The sequence below is a fragment of the Toxorhynchites rutilus genome, chromosome 1 (assembly GCF_029784135.1).
Source record: "Toxorhynchites rutilus septentrionalis strain SRP chromosome 1, ASM2978413v1, whole genome shotgun sequence".
NCBI lineage: Eukaryota > Metazoa > Arthropoda > Insecta > Diptera > Culicidae > Toxorhynchites > Toxorhynchites rutilus.
In genome coordinates this window covers 47,510,604-47,525,966 of record NC_073744.1, presented here as the reverse complement: position 1 = coordinate 47,525,966, position 15,363 = coordinate 47,510,604, and the positions used below count along the sequence as shown (strand labels likewise).

General features: G+C 38.0%; 1 protein-coding gene across 1 annotated transcript in view; it reads right to left on the bottom strand.

The window, feature by feature from the left end:
• Positions 1-15,363, bottom strand: part of LOC129762532 (neurotrimin) — a 946,497-nt gene that overhangs the window by 881,662 nt on the left and 49,472 nt on the right. The window contains exon 2 of the mRNA XM_055760922.1: positions 4,642-4,951. Coding sequence (XP_055616897.1) covers positions 4,642-4,843 — 202 coding nt within the window. The 5' untranslated portion in view covers positions 4,844-4,951. The remainder of the gene's footprint in view (positions 1-4,641; positions 4,952-15,363) is intronic.

Here is a 15,363-nt window from a genome sequence, read left to right as displayed (position 1 = left end):
CCGCTACACACACACATATACACGCGCGGAATTCTTTCCATTCGGATGCAATTCAGCATCGAGAAAGATCCGGGAAATAATCTGCCAGTTCCTTTGGGAATTTTCAAAATATATTCATGTGAAAGAGTTTAATTGAATGTTTTCTGTCCATGTAACACTGTGACCAAATATGTTTCAATCAAGTGCTATGAACAGGTGGTTATCGAGTTGGCATTAACCACTGGTGGGCTTCCAGTATCGAGGAAAATGTGGAAATATCTAATCGTTACTGAAAATAATCTGCCAGTTCCTCTGGGAATTTAAAATAACATTCATGTGAAAGAGTTTTTTTGAATGTTTTCTATCCATGTAACACTGTGACCAAATACATTTGGTTTTGTGATTTTTCAATCAATCGCAATTAACAGGATAGCTTCTGAAGATTATTCTTCCTCATCAGTAGGATATTTCCGTATCCAATATTGTATGCGCCCACAATCGATTATTGCTCAGTCGCCGAAAGTTCCGAGCTCAGAGAGTTCATTCCCCTCTAGTTTGCCTTCCAAATTGCCATCGTAAACCACGCCTTCTCTCGATTCAATCACGCACAAAAAACATACTTAAGCGATATTCGGGTGGTGAGACGCATTCATTTTTCGTGAGGACATCGACAAGACAACATCGTTGCTGAGGGTGCTGGTCGACGAAGGATCGAGATCTGCTCTGAAAATCAAGCAGTTTGTTTGAAACTGTGAGGGAGCACAAGGAAGCCTATTTTTCAGGAGAAGAGAAGGTGACCATCGAAGTAGCCGCTACACACACACATACACGCACGGAATTCTTTCCGTTTGGATGCCATTCAGCATCGAGAAAGATCCGGAAAATAATCTGCCAATTCCTCTGGGAATTTAAAAATACATTCATGTGAAAGAGTTTATTTGAATGTTTTCTATCCATGTCTATCCATATACACTGTGTATATTTTTTGACGTAGAACTACGTCTTTCGTTAAGGGTGTCAAATCAGAAAACAGGTCACGTTTTTTATGAAATAAAGTTAACGTTAATAACTATTTTTGCCGCGAACGGATTTTGGTGATTTACATTTACATACGAATCGGAAATTCCGTAAGATTTGTTTAATATGCCATACATTAGAATCCCCTGGTTAGTAAATGGTTAAAATTCATGAAAACTTTAAGTGTTTCTATTTTCCCATACACTTGTTTTGTCCATTTGAGTGCTTTCCCGAACAGAGCTATCAATAACGAGCAACTTACCGACGACCAACGGAGGGGAAATCGTAGGGTTTAAAGTCTCCATGAACAAAGGAAAAGAAGAAGAATGAAGGGGAATACTTGCCTAGAGTATAAACAGTGGATCTCGCTGAGGCAAACTTTTAGAGGCGAATGAACTGCAAAGTTTAAAGCCTCTTAAAAACAAAGAAAGAAAGAAAAGGCAAACTTTCATTCGGCATCGGACTGTTGAGTAATCCAGTTCACTTTGCTTTCGCTGCGCTTCGATCTAAGATTGGACCCCACCAGTGGTAATCCAACTTGGAAATCGTTGTTTGATTTTTCCGTTTGTTTTTTTGCGTTATTCGTATCGTGTATTTTTCTTTCCGCGTCATAAATTGGACGCTTCGCGTAGTATGCGATGAGCAAGAAGAAGAGGAAGGCAGGCTCGAGCCCTGCAAAAACGAACGCATTGCCAGGGGCAATAAAATTACGAGGTAAACGCCATCTAATGGTGCACGCGGTGTTGGTGCAGTGAAAAGCGCTCGCACTGAACCGAGCCTTCACGAATGTGACACCGCACCGAACAACAGCGAAGTAGGCGATTTCGGCGTGTCGGTCGAAAATGTAAACGCCCAGGCAGCAACCAAAATCAAGCTCCCCCCCGCTGGAGGTGAAGGCGGTCGCTCTTGACAAACTCATCAGCAGAGTACAAGCTGTGTGGCATAATTCAGTCTTTTTCCAAGCAGTTAACATTGTTTTTTGTGCCTTTGGTACCTTTGAGAATGCATCAATGCACTAAACTGACGTTATGGCGAAGCAGACGTTAAGGTTGTGCACCAAAAAATTATTTGGGAATACCAAGCATCTTGAATGTCTTACTGGAATGTTATAAGTTATTTGGGTTCGCGTGCCAGTCGCAAAACTGCCTTCAAATAGGATTGCATTTGCGCTAATATTGATCATAATGAAGCATTGCTACTGTTTTCGAGGTTGTTATTAACAAAAAGAGTTTATTCCTCTTGTTTAGTCATCAAGAAAATAAATGTTCTGGAATTTTGTACGTGATTAGGTTTTGCTTGCCAGTAGCAAAACTTCCTCCACTAAGTGTGACAGCTGCGCTTCTCTCGAGCATGAGAAAGTAATGCAACTCTTTTCGAGGCCAGTAATATTAACAGAAGCGTTTCTTTTGAGAATAGCGCAAAATGATGAGAAAAGTTTATATTTCTAGTAATCTCAAGCCACCAATGTATGGCTCTGTATGCATGCTATGGTGAACGCTTATTTGGCGCTTGGTTTACGCTTAATTTGTACGAACGATATCTAGAGGTGCGATTCCTTTGAGGCAATACTAAATAACATGTAGCATGATATTAAATACTTGCAAGTGTTGTCATTGTTGTTTACATGCGGTGCCAAAGATATATTGATGTAGTTATGAGATATGGAATAATGGTGCTGCTGCAACATGTATATAATCGACTGTAGCCGAGTCTATGTCAATTTCGAAAATGGCCACCGGAATAGCCTTCGAGGAAAATTTTCAATGCATTGACATGAAATAAATCAATCAATTATCGTCAACTGATTCTACAATGAAAAAATCATTTCAGAGATTATTCTACTAAGCAGTTGTTTCTAAAATTTCACAGCATTATAGAATAATATCCGGAGGTATAAACAAGCGACTTATATAAAATAACAGCGTAGTTCTACGTCAACAATGCGGTCGTATCTTGGACACAACCTCCTATATTTTTTTCAATTACATTTGTTTACCTATTTTTTCTAGACACAAAAATCATACACTAGTTTTGATGCTGACCAATGAAAACGCTGAGAAACAACGGAAAAACAACCACTTCTTTGAAATCGACCCCAGGAAAATTGTCAATATTGTTTGTTGAACGATTGAACACGTTTTAGTAAGGGTTTGATCCTCAAACTGCTTCTATTTTTCCTTTCAGAGCTATGTTTATGGTGGAATGGGGTCGAACGGTCACTCAAAACCTGCTTCTAAGCGGCCGTAGACTGTAATGACCCATGGAAACTTACTTGTGCATTTCTTTGGCGGACACAAATTTGACCTTCTGACCTGGTTTTCGCACGCGGATAGCAAATGTTCGTATGTACTCTAAGATATTGGAAAACTGACTCTGATAGAGTAAATTTTGTTCATACTCATAAGGATTTTCTGGTGAGAAATGAGGGGAGGGTGAGAATACATGCACGTGTATTTAAACCACTCCAATCATGCTAGCGGATAGCACGCTACCATCCTCAGGATGTGTAATATTGTAAGATCTTTTGCAGGAACTTGGGGATAAACTTTTTGCGGTTCCGCTCGTTGACGGAAACTTCGTCGATATTTTATTCCGTGCAGCATCCTCCCCTAAAAACCTTCCAGCAGTTACAGTATGTTCATGAAGTAAAATAAACGCTCAAATCATGAAGTTCCGCTAGCATTTGACAAAGAGCAACCTCTACACACTCACACAAAAAGCCCGAACCCAAGCCCTGTCCGCTTCTGTTCGTGACAGTTATTGATGGTTATTATTAATATTTTCTTCGTTTTTTTTTTGCTACACTCGCCCCTGTGAACTCTTTTTTGTGTTCATTCTCAACTCAATAACAACAGGACAAACGCGGAGGTCCATTTTTCTTACATCCTACCAAGGCGGAAGGAAGGAAAGAGGAGCAGAACCAGGATAAACGTAATATAAACTACAACCTCAGCCCCCCTCGGTGGTGTCCTCCTGCCAGCTCGGCTGGCCCGAGAAGGGCCAAAAGAAAATCCTACCCAGATAATAATTCAACCGAAACTTGTCGTGGTAATCGACCGGCAGCTCATCACGTGAGATAGCATCCCACTCGCTGCTTCCCAGGCGAGGAGCAAACGACGACGACGACGACGATGATGATGATATTGGAAAAGTTTACTAGTGAAGATCTCCGAAATGCTTCCGGAAGATTAACATTTGCCGCCGCAGTCTCCACGTCTATTGGATTCCCAGACCCGGGGGTTACAGCTAATGAGAAACCTTCTCTCAATCTGTGCGAGCCGGACTGAGATGCATAAATAAAATTTGGCGATCTGGAACCAAACCAAATCGGCCCGTCATTCGACAGCTTTCGCTGGAACAAAAGCGACCGAAGGCAATCGATTGGGAGAGGAGGAAAAAAAAGCCGTCTTGATTGAATTGGCCCACAGACTAAATGACTTTCTTTCCTCCGAGCTCCGAGCCACAAACGAGAAGCGGCTTAAGCGTTCATTATTTATAATTTGTAAATTAATCCCCGTTCGGATGTCACCAAGGACAAGCTGACAGGAGATTTATTGGACCAAGATTCGGGGAAAGCAAATGTGCAGACTCACAATAGTGGGATGTAGCAAAATTGTCATCGCGTGTCAACTCAGCAGTACTCACCTCTTGTCGAAATGGCTGCCTCTGTCCCGGGCATTGCTAGGGCTAGCAACACCAAACAGCAGGTGGTTGTGACGACTAGAAAGGTCGGACCAAACACCGGACGATGATTACAGCGGATGGTGCTTTCATTACTGTAGCTGCTGGCAGCATTGGTTTGGGTGAGTTTGGTGTTTGATGACTTCCTACAGCTGCCCATGTTCATGGTTTCGGTTGATTCGATGCACTATTCCACTGGATTACTTTCACAATTTGCACATCAACACAGCTTAGAACCAGTTTTCACTAACACGTCAAAACGAATTTGCTTGCTCTGAAAAGAGGTGAAAAAAAAGAGAAAGGTGTTAGTTTTGGGTATGGCGCAAAATTAACATCAATTGCTGGTTAACAACCCGACGATAATGAGTGTATAATCACAACACCTTTTCGGGGCGTTTGAAATGGTTGGACATAACTTGCATGTAATTAAAATGCAATTATCTGCCAGAACGGAGAGAGCTGTTATTTAGTCTCTGCGCCGTAAATTGAATTTTCTTTCAGATTACCAAAGCGAGTGTTACTGAAATGGGGGGAAAATGAAAGAGATTTCTTTTTATCAATTCCACAAAGAACCCCACCTCGTTGCATTTCGCTGTAGAGGACGTCAGGCATACGGTGCAGTTGTTTTCCCCGACAAATGGTTCTACTGCGAATACGGACTCTAGAAGAGTTTTTTACCATCCACTGGTTTATTATTTGTTTCATTACCTATTAATAATATAACAAGAACTAAATGAAAAAATATTAAAAACTAGCTGATCCGGCGAACTTCATTCCGCCCAAAATTATATTTTTTCACTATGAATTCTTTCGAACATTCACGTCTTCACGTTACATGGAATACTTGCCAGCTTTCAAGAAAAAATATAAAAATATATAGCGTCCTTGGTTTCGACACCATGAAAACCATAAAAACAAATACAATAAATAATAACGAAAACACAATTCCAATTTTCTGCAATTGTAGTATTTTTCCAAAGAAGACCAGCTAATTGTCTTCAATTTGATATGCCGATTGCATGAATCGGTTCAGTAGTTCAAAAGATACGATTTTTTGAAAAAAAAAAGTTGATGGGTCTGAACCTAGGGGCACGGACGGGATCTTGACATAGGACTGTGATTGTGTGTAGTAATTGCATTTAAATTGAGTTTTCATTGTTCAAAATCTGTATTTTTTCTTATTTCATACCTCGAATGGTTGCCCTGGAAAAACAGTTTCCTGTATGTACTTGTATCCTTTAAACGGATTAGATAACATAACGTGGTAGAATTCGGTACCGCATTCTGTCCAAAAATGTACACAAAAGTATCATTAAAGCCATTACTACTCTTTTCTTCTGTTTATGCAATCATGCAGAAGAAGACAAAGAGTCATCATATATCATTTTTAAACACAAGTCTAAATAGTTAAGACCTACATAAATATAAGCCTGAGTCAAATCAATCTATGACTACAAAAATATATCTACAGGGTGGGCCATTTAAAGTGGAAGCATCTGGCAACCCCATAACTTTTGACAGAGATGTCAGATTAACAAATGTCATACCGCGTTGGAAGCGTAATTTCAGTACAATTTTAACCATGGAACAATACACACCTAAACAACGCGCTGAAATTGTTCAGCTGTACATTCAAAATAACTTCTCAATTGTGTTAACTAAACGTGCGTGGAAAAAACTTATTTCCGGCGGAGCGCTATGTCGTGCTCATGATGAATGACGAAACCAACTTGACACTAGAATTCAACGAATGGCAGGGGACCGGGTGCTTTACGTTCCCCACCAAGGAGGTAAGCATTGACGTCTCTGGCTGACGCGAAGGCGCGAAGGGAATGTTCAAGCCGCTCTTCTTTCGAGCCTTGCGGTGAACGGAGATATACAGTACAAAGTGCATACAGTATATATACAGTACAAAGTGCATATCAGAAGTTGCCGCCTTCATAAAGAGGTATCACACAACGGAGAGATCATTGGAGGAGATGAATCGGCTGAAGATAAACATCGTAGTGAAGACCGCCAACATCCCCCAGCTGCGAAGAATAGAAAAAATTGGGCGAACTTCAAACGGACGATTTCCTTAAATATCTTCATGGACAAAACAGAGAAACAGTTGACCGCTAAAGCCACGTAAAGGTTAAACAACATGCCGACATCCATATTATCATCGGCCATGGATGAGGTTCCGGCCGTAAGTCCGCTTGGCACTTCATTTACGATACTTCATCAAACATCTCTGCCTCTTCCTGTCTAGCATACACTAGTTCTTCCGGCTTATCTAACATATTGAGCACCGACGGAGCTAAAGGACCGAAGATGAATTTTTCGTCTGACTCACGTCGGTCCCTGCGAATCAATAGGACACCTTTATAAAAAACATTTTTCAATTTTGTTGCTATCGTTCCCAGTTGACACTCTCTAAGCAAAAAGTACACTTTCAGTGCGATGAAACTGGCTCAACGTGTTACCCTTCGGATTCATTGGAAGCGCTCTTGAACAGTCTGCCACATAAGTGTTTTTTGAGGTTCATCCATTTAAGAAAATCAACATGATCAAATTCTAATATTGCAATATATTGATATCGCAGGAAATTTTCGCTTCCTTTGCCAAATGCGGGATGTTTCGCAGGACGTAATCTAACGCGGGACATTTTGTCGAAATGCGGGACGTCTGGTCAGTTTACCCATATGAGAATTCAATACGACCGCAAAGGGTTAAAGAGGATTACCTCTGTGCGAAAGAATCTTTAGTTCCATTATTGCGAGGAAAAGGTGTAAACATGCTATACAGTGGATTCCAATGTTGTATTAGGTTGATCTAACAGAGTATATTTACGTCGAGATGAAGGAATGGGAACATTCACGGGTTTTGGTTGTGTAAAACTTTGATTGTATTAGTAGCCAGGAAGATAGGAAGTTCACATATCAGGCATAGCATTCAGTTACTCAAATAGTACAAAATTTCATGTGTCAACCAACAAATAACGTTAAAAGAGGATATACAGAAACTAATTACATATTTGTAAACCAATATTTTTCGCACTACATTCATCATTTGGAAAAAAAAAAACAGAATGTGTTGCGTGAGTATATGTTTTAGTACAGCTTTTCGAATGAGTGACAACCGTTGCAACGATGAAAGAGAGCGTGCGTTCACGCAGAGATATCAACCATTAAGAGCTAAGTTTACTCTCGATTCTCTTGATTATTATTTATTTTTATTCTATACACTGGCTGACACGGCAAACTTCATCCCGCCCAAAATTTGTTTTCTGTTGTCAATATCTTAAAACATTCATGTTTTCTTACTAAGCGCAAGTTCATGAGTCCAATCGCAGAACTGTTCATTGATTGATCTTCTAATCGACCCCGTTGAATCTACCTTTTACTAAAAAATGCCTAGTACTTCTACCAAAACTCATCATTATAACATCAGATTATTTTCAGACACAATTCTCGTTCAAAATTTTTCAACCACTTGCAAATAACATTTTTCTCCGTTACATGGAATAAGTGTTTGATACTGAAAATATGATAGAATAAAGAGAGACTCCTCCCCTCCTCTCCCCTTAGACAGTCTATTCACCATGGATACGTTTCGTGCCCCCTAAAATTATCACATGCCAAATTTGGCTCCAATTGCTTGATTAGTTTTCGAGTCATGTAGAAATTTGTCTTTCATTTGTATGGCAGCTCCCCCTTAGAGAGGGGGTGGGTGTCTAACCACCGTGGAAACATTTATTGCACCCTAAAACCTCCATATATCTAAGTTGGTTTCGTTTGCTTGATTGATTCTCGAGTAATGCAGAATGTTATGTGTCATTCGTAATGGCAGCCCCCCCTAAGAGAGGGGGAGGAGTATCTAACCACCATAGAATCATTTATTGCACCCTAAAACCTCCAGATGCCTAATTCTATTTCATTTGCTTGATTAATTCTCGAGTATTGCAGAAATTTGTATTTCATTTGTATGGTAGCCCCCCCTAAGAGAGGGGGGTAGAGTGTCTAACCACCATAGAAACGCTTATTGCACCCTAAAATCTCTATTTTGGTTTCATTTGCTTGATTAATTGTCGAGTAATGCAGAACTTTGTGTTTCATTTGTATGGCAGCCCCCAAAGAGAGGGGGGGGGAATATCTAACCGCCATAGAATCATTTATTGCACCCTAAAACCTCCAGATGCCTAATTTTGTTTGATTTGCTTGATTAATTCTCGAAATATATCGCAAATATATCGAAATATATCGGCGAATATCATACTAATATTCTTTCCCATCCTCTGGTGACTGTAAGAACGAGGCCGGCATCGTTATTAGCCATTCAAAGTTCGAATCACCGAAGCATGCACAATGAGGATGATTTGCTACTCTCAAGCGTCATTCAGTTTGTTCTTTATGCAATTGCGCTGGTTCAGGTCAATCATTGAGAGCAACTACGAATTGTACAGTCTACCCAAGCTCAAGCTCAAGCTTATAGTTATAGTCAAGTTTATAGTTTTTTTCGAACTCAAGTTTTAGCTAAATGTGGGTTGTTAGACATTTTACATTTCCAAGGTTAAATTACTCATAAATATAATACATTTTGCGCCAACAATGTCTAGATCCCATCCAATTATATCTGTTGTCTCGGAACTTTATTAAATATGAAATGTATTGGTTACGCCAAGCCCAGTCTTCGTGGAAACGCCATTCAGCATTGAACCCACCATTCAGATCTGATCGAAATTGACCCATTTATCACACAGCTCCTATCACAGCGCTGTATATTACTTATTTATGGTTATACTATGCTATTCGAAACTTTAATCACGATCGTCTCATGAGCCGGATAGAGAGCTTAAACCATACATATTAAATTTTTAGTACTGCTCATCATTTTCCCTCCTCCCGCACTCGTGCACCCGTCCCCATCCTCATCAACTTTAACTTTTAGCTCCAGCAGCGAGCATAAAAGCATGAGGAAATATTTGTCCTTTGCCGTTCGGGCGGGCGAAGCCTCGTTGGCGCCAGTGCTTCTCCCCTCTGCCCCCCTTTCCGGACTCACGATACACAGTGACGCACATCACCATACTGTCCTGGTGGCCGTGGGAAAGCGGCGGCAACGAACGAAGATGTTCCCATCTCCTTCCGCACATTCAGTCATCCTTTTTTACTATGCACAAGACCGAGAATAAACTGAGATTTATATTAGCACAACGCTTGTTAGCGAATTTCTTAATCTCATCTTCCCCCTAGATGCTGATGCTGCGCCACTGTTCGGTTGCTTCCCTAGAAGAACTTTTACCGTCTTGGTAGCGGGCAAAGAAGTAGAAGAAATTGCATAAATTCATGAGAAGCGAGGAACGAATCACTCATTTGGATGCCACGGGAAGGGACGAGTGCTCCGAAGGGAGCCCAGTAATGCTGCATTTACCGGTGTTCCTCCGACGCGGGGGCGTCGAGAAAATATGCAGATTCTCTCGCAACACGTATTTTGCATGGCCGTAATTATGGCGTAAATGTCAAAAACAGACACACGGAAGTTAGATGAAGATCACAGGATGTGGAGGGGAACGCTCGCACGTGAATCGGGGCAGGAAATGATATTTATAATCAAACTGCACTTCTATTTGCTTAAAATGTATACCTCAGCTATGAACGTTGAGAGCATATTACTGACTGTGCAGTCAGTTCCGTGGAATCGGGAGGTATTATTTAGATTGCAGTATAAACTTTGTAAATGCTACTGCAATGGCATTCTGCCTCTGGTAGCAGATGTCAATATCAAACGCATCGATGGTTGGAGAAGAATTCAATATGTACAAGGACCCGTGTTTCGCTTGACTGACTGCATTTTTTTTCCATTCCCCCACCCGCGATCATAAAGCATTCCTGGTTAGAGGGCAAAAGTTATGAACTCTCCTCGACCAAGAAGTGAAACTTTTATTATTATACAACATCGTTTCAAATTAAATATTTCGCTCAACGTCATACTTCTTTGGGCAGAGTTCTCATGTTGGCGGAGAAAAGTGGCCTGGAAAAATCTTATCTTTTCCTCTGTTGCCATTGTCGGCATCGTTTTGGTCCATTCATTTCCTTTGGATGTGTAGGAGGAAGTAAAATAAAACTTGGAAAAATGCACCGGCCTCGCATAAAAAGTATGCTAAGATATGTATATCGTACAAAGTGTACCAAAAAGAAAGAACAAATATACAAAAAGCATTCTTCGGACTGACTACTGCAGGCGGAAGAGACAAAAAATTGAAAATGGAACTTGAACCTTTGTCCACACGGGGGCGAAAGGATTTCAAGAGGCGAAATTAAACTTCAACCATTTGAAAAAAAAAAACAAGTTCACCCATCAAGAATTCACTGCCCTTCTGCGCGTTTCACCCATTTACGTCTTTTATTTCGGGTGGCATTTGGAATGAAAAAAAGAAAACAAATAAATGCCAGTTGACCACTGGAAGAATCATTCTAAGTATACCGTTGCGTTTTGTTGAGTGTACAATAGGGTACCAATGAATGTATGGGAAAAAATCGACCCTAAAATTTCAAAAAGTTACCCTATACAAAATGTTCATCACCTCGAAAAAACACCTTATGCCGAATTTCAGCTCAATCGGACTTAAGGGAGAGTGGCGCAAAGCGGTCAAAGTTTGGAAATCGGGGTTTCCAAAAAAAAATTGATGCCAAATGTTTAAAAAATTGCATGAAACGTCGAGATCTAGTGTCATCAGGAAAAAAAATTTTTGACGAAAATCGGCATTCTGGGTTTTTTTTCGGAGTACGAAACCGAAAGTATAGTTTTGGGTGCCAATAAAATAGTTATCTTGATTTTTCATTCGGAACTACGCTACGAAATGTGAATTGCATGATAATATGCCCTATGCAAATATTAGCTCATTCGGGCTTCATTTACTGGTGTCACAAACGTAAAAATTTGAGTTTTCTGAAAACCGAAAAATCACCAGAAATCAGGGTTTTAAAAAAAATTTGGTGTCAAATGTCTTAAAATTGCATGACACGTCGATATTTACAGTTATATCGAAAAATTTCTGTTTATCAAATATCGATTTTTCAGGCGAAAAAACGACCAAGGGCCAAAAAAAAATTTTTTTTGACAAAAAAAAATTTCGTTGTTTTGTAAGTGTTTCAAGTTTTTTATTTCAACCGCGGCTAAACGAATGTCTATCACTCTAGTTCTCTAGCTGTAGTTCCTAAAACATTTAAGAACGTTTGTCGATATCTTCCAATAAATAAATTGTTTGTCATTTTTAATACAGTTCAAAGTTATCTTGAATGACCCTTAAGCACTAGTACAGAATGATTGATTGTATTTGTTTTTTATAGTTTAAATAGTCTCGGGACCAAGGGTGCTATATTTTTTGTAATTTTTCTTAAAAGCTGAGGATTTTTACATAACATATATATATATAAATATATATATATATATATATATATATATTTTTTTTTTTTTTTTCATTTACATAACAAAATCAGAGATGTGTAATTTAACTTTCTTAAGATATGATTTTTCCCCTTTTTCCAAAAATGCCTTTTTTTTAAAAATTCATGGATTTTGAACAACTGGACCGATGTAGATAATCGATATATCAAATTGAAGCTAATTAGCTAGTATTCTTTGAAAAAATATTATAATTGCGAGAAATTTGTTTTTTTTTTGTTTTTGTGAATATTGATTGTATTTGGCGTTGTGCACAAATTACGTAACGCATGAGACGAATTTCATGCCAACTCGACTGGCCGTTGGCAGCGCCATCTCAGTTAGCAGTGGAACGTTGTGGGTGTAAAGACATGGGTCATTTAAGCAACTTAGCATATTTGAAATATAATTTTTTTACAAAAATTTAAGACTTTAAAACTACAAATACAAAACTACCTATAAATTTCTTGTTTTTCTCAAAAACTTTTTTTTTAAATTCCCAAAGATATATGGATATATATATATGCATGTATATATATATATATATATATATATATATATATATATATATATATATATATATATATATATATATATATATATATATATATATATATATATATATATATATATGATAAGCGCTTACGATGTCCAAAAAGTCATCCATACATCGGAAGCTGGACCGCTTTTATCCTATTTTTTTTTAAAGTCAAGACAGCGATATACTGTATTCGACAAAGCTTTAGATATTGTTAAAATATTAACTTTTGTCGAAGATATGAGCTTTCTATATTTTATAGTTTTTGGAACATAAGTCATTTTTGTATGAAGACTCCTACAAAAATAATGTTTTGCTCGTAACATTTTTGTGTGTAAATTCTCACATTTGACATGTTCTTGACATGTTTCTAAATTGGGAAAAGTTATCAGAGAATGCAAATTGCGATAATTTATACATAAAAATGTTACGAATTAAACAATTATAGTATTTTTTCAAAGCAAAAAGAAAGAAAAAGTTGTTGTTCGAACAACTTTTTCCATGTAAATGTGCCCATCGTCCGATGTATGGAAAACTTGTTGGAAATTTTAAGGGCTATTTATATCTATTTTTTCAGAATTTCAAAAGCATATTTTTTCAAGAAAAATGAATTTTAATTTCAAAATATTTTTTTTTCAATGACATTTTTTTCCAAAAAAAAATCTTTGATAATTTTTAATGAAGTTACTTACGTTTCATTCTCCGTCCAACTTTCTGTAGATCTTATAGTTTTTCAGTTGAGATTTTCAGAAAAAAAGTTGAAAAAACTCAAAATTAAAAAATATAAAACTACAAAAAAATTTATCAGACCTAAAAAATTTAAGTCAAAGAATGTAGTAAAAAAGTAGGAAATAATTTCGGTTTTCATTAAAAATTATCAAAGAATTTTTTGGAAAAAAATTTCATTGAAAAAAAAATATTTTGAAAATTAAAATTCATTTTTCTCGAGAACATATGCTTTTAAAATTCTGAAAAAAAAGGATATAAATAGCCTTTAAATTTTCCAACAAGTTTTCCATACATCGGACGATAGGCACATTCACTTGAACAAGTTTTTCGAACAGCAACTTTTTTATTTTTATTTTTATGGATGACTTGTTGGAAATTGTGAGGGCTGTTCATATATATTTTTGGGAATTTAAAAAAAAGGTTTTTTAGAAAAATCAATTTTAATTTTCAAAATAACTTTTTTGTCAGCGAATTTTTTTCCCAAAAATTGGTATTTTCTTGTAAAACAATTTCCTACATTTCATAGTTTGACAAGAATTTTGTAGGTGTCATAGTTTTTGAATTATATTTTTTTTGTAAAAAATTAAGAGCAGAAAATGGGGGGTGGGTAGCTGTAATGGGTACATAACAAGTCTCAATTTTTGCATCTGTACATCATGCATCTCGAATATCGTGTGATTCTTTTAGATTATTATTTTATCTTGGCTGCTAATCATAAGCTCATTCCATCGGTTTTCGCAGATGCAGAGAGAAGCTAGGGCACTTTGGTCTCGCTGAAGCAGTTGGATACAGTGGTTCAACGTACGTTGCAGTTTGTTCATACTGTTCTTCGGAAACATGGGCTCGATTTGGAAAAAAAGTTAGCGAGCTCTCTGAATTCGAAATTATTTGATATCGAGGACTAATAAAGCCAGAATTCATTACTAATGTGGATGGAGGACCAGACGAGAGCCCTCGTTTTGAAAAGGTCATTTTAATCAATTGAATCTTAATGCAATACTCTTTGCTACAAATACTCCAGAACGCATGGCTTTCGACCAAGTTGAACGATGGAAGGCTCTTCTTTCCGGGAGTTAGAAGGATTAATATTTCTTCATGATAATTCCGGATCTCAAGTGGATGAAAACCTCAATACAAGGCATTCGAAACTGAAAGCGCTTCGTTTTTGAGTATGCAGCGGAATCGTTAGATGTTCCGAGGAACAACCTAGCGATCGATGGGTATCCTGTTGAAGCTGAATATATGAAGTCCGAAAAATCCTAAATTGTGTATATTGTATTTGTATTTGACATACAAGATTAGGCATCTCAATGCGAATGCAGCGCAGATTAGTTGATCTGAAACAGGACCCATCAGTAAAACGACAGACAGCATCCAAAGTCACACGTGTGTGAATATCGAATTTAGTCCAATATATAGGGAAAAGTGGTCCTGATCAGACCCCCTAAATTACAAACACAGAGGATCGGTTGAGGACCACCACGACTTTTTCAATAAACGGCATGCCGTTTACTATAAGCATCAGATAACTTATATTTATATAGCGTGTTTTGAAGAGCTGACCATAAGCAATCGGAATAGCCTAGTTTTGTGATTTCTCGTCGTCTGAAAGAGCATCCAACTCATTTTCCGTACTGGTCAAAAATCTATCTTTTTCATTTTTTAAGCATTGAAAACACGGAATGCCACTAAAACGTGTAGCGTTGCCTGAACGGACTTTGCTTTCTTTCATACAACTAAAACTCGACCAATCCTGTTAGCGTGCAACTCTCGAGTCTTTTTTTTCCGAAATTAATTCTACAAACTAATTCTTCTACCTTCGAATTTCTGGGGAGGCGCTTGGAGTTACCCCGCTATATCTGCCGATAAATAATTATGCGCCGAGTAATCAAAAAATGTCCCGTGTGTGTTGAACTGCCACGAACCGAATGGAAACTTGAGATTTGTTTCACTCGCACAAAAATAACAAAATTGATGTACGTAAAAAAAATGTAGAC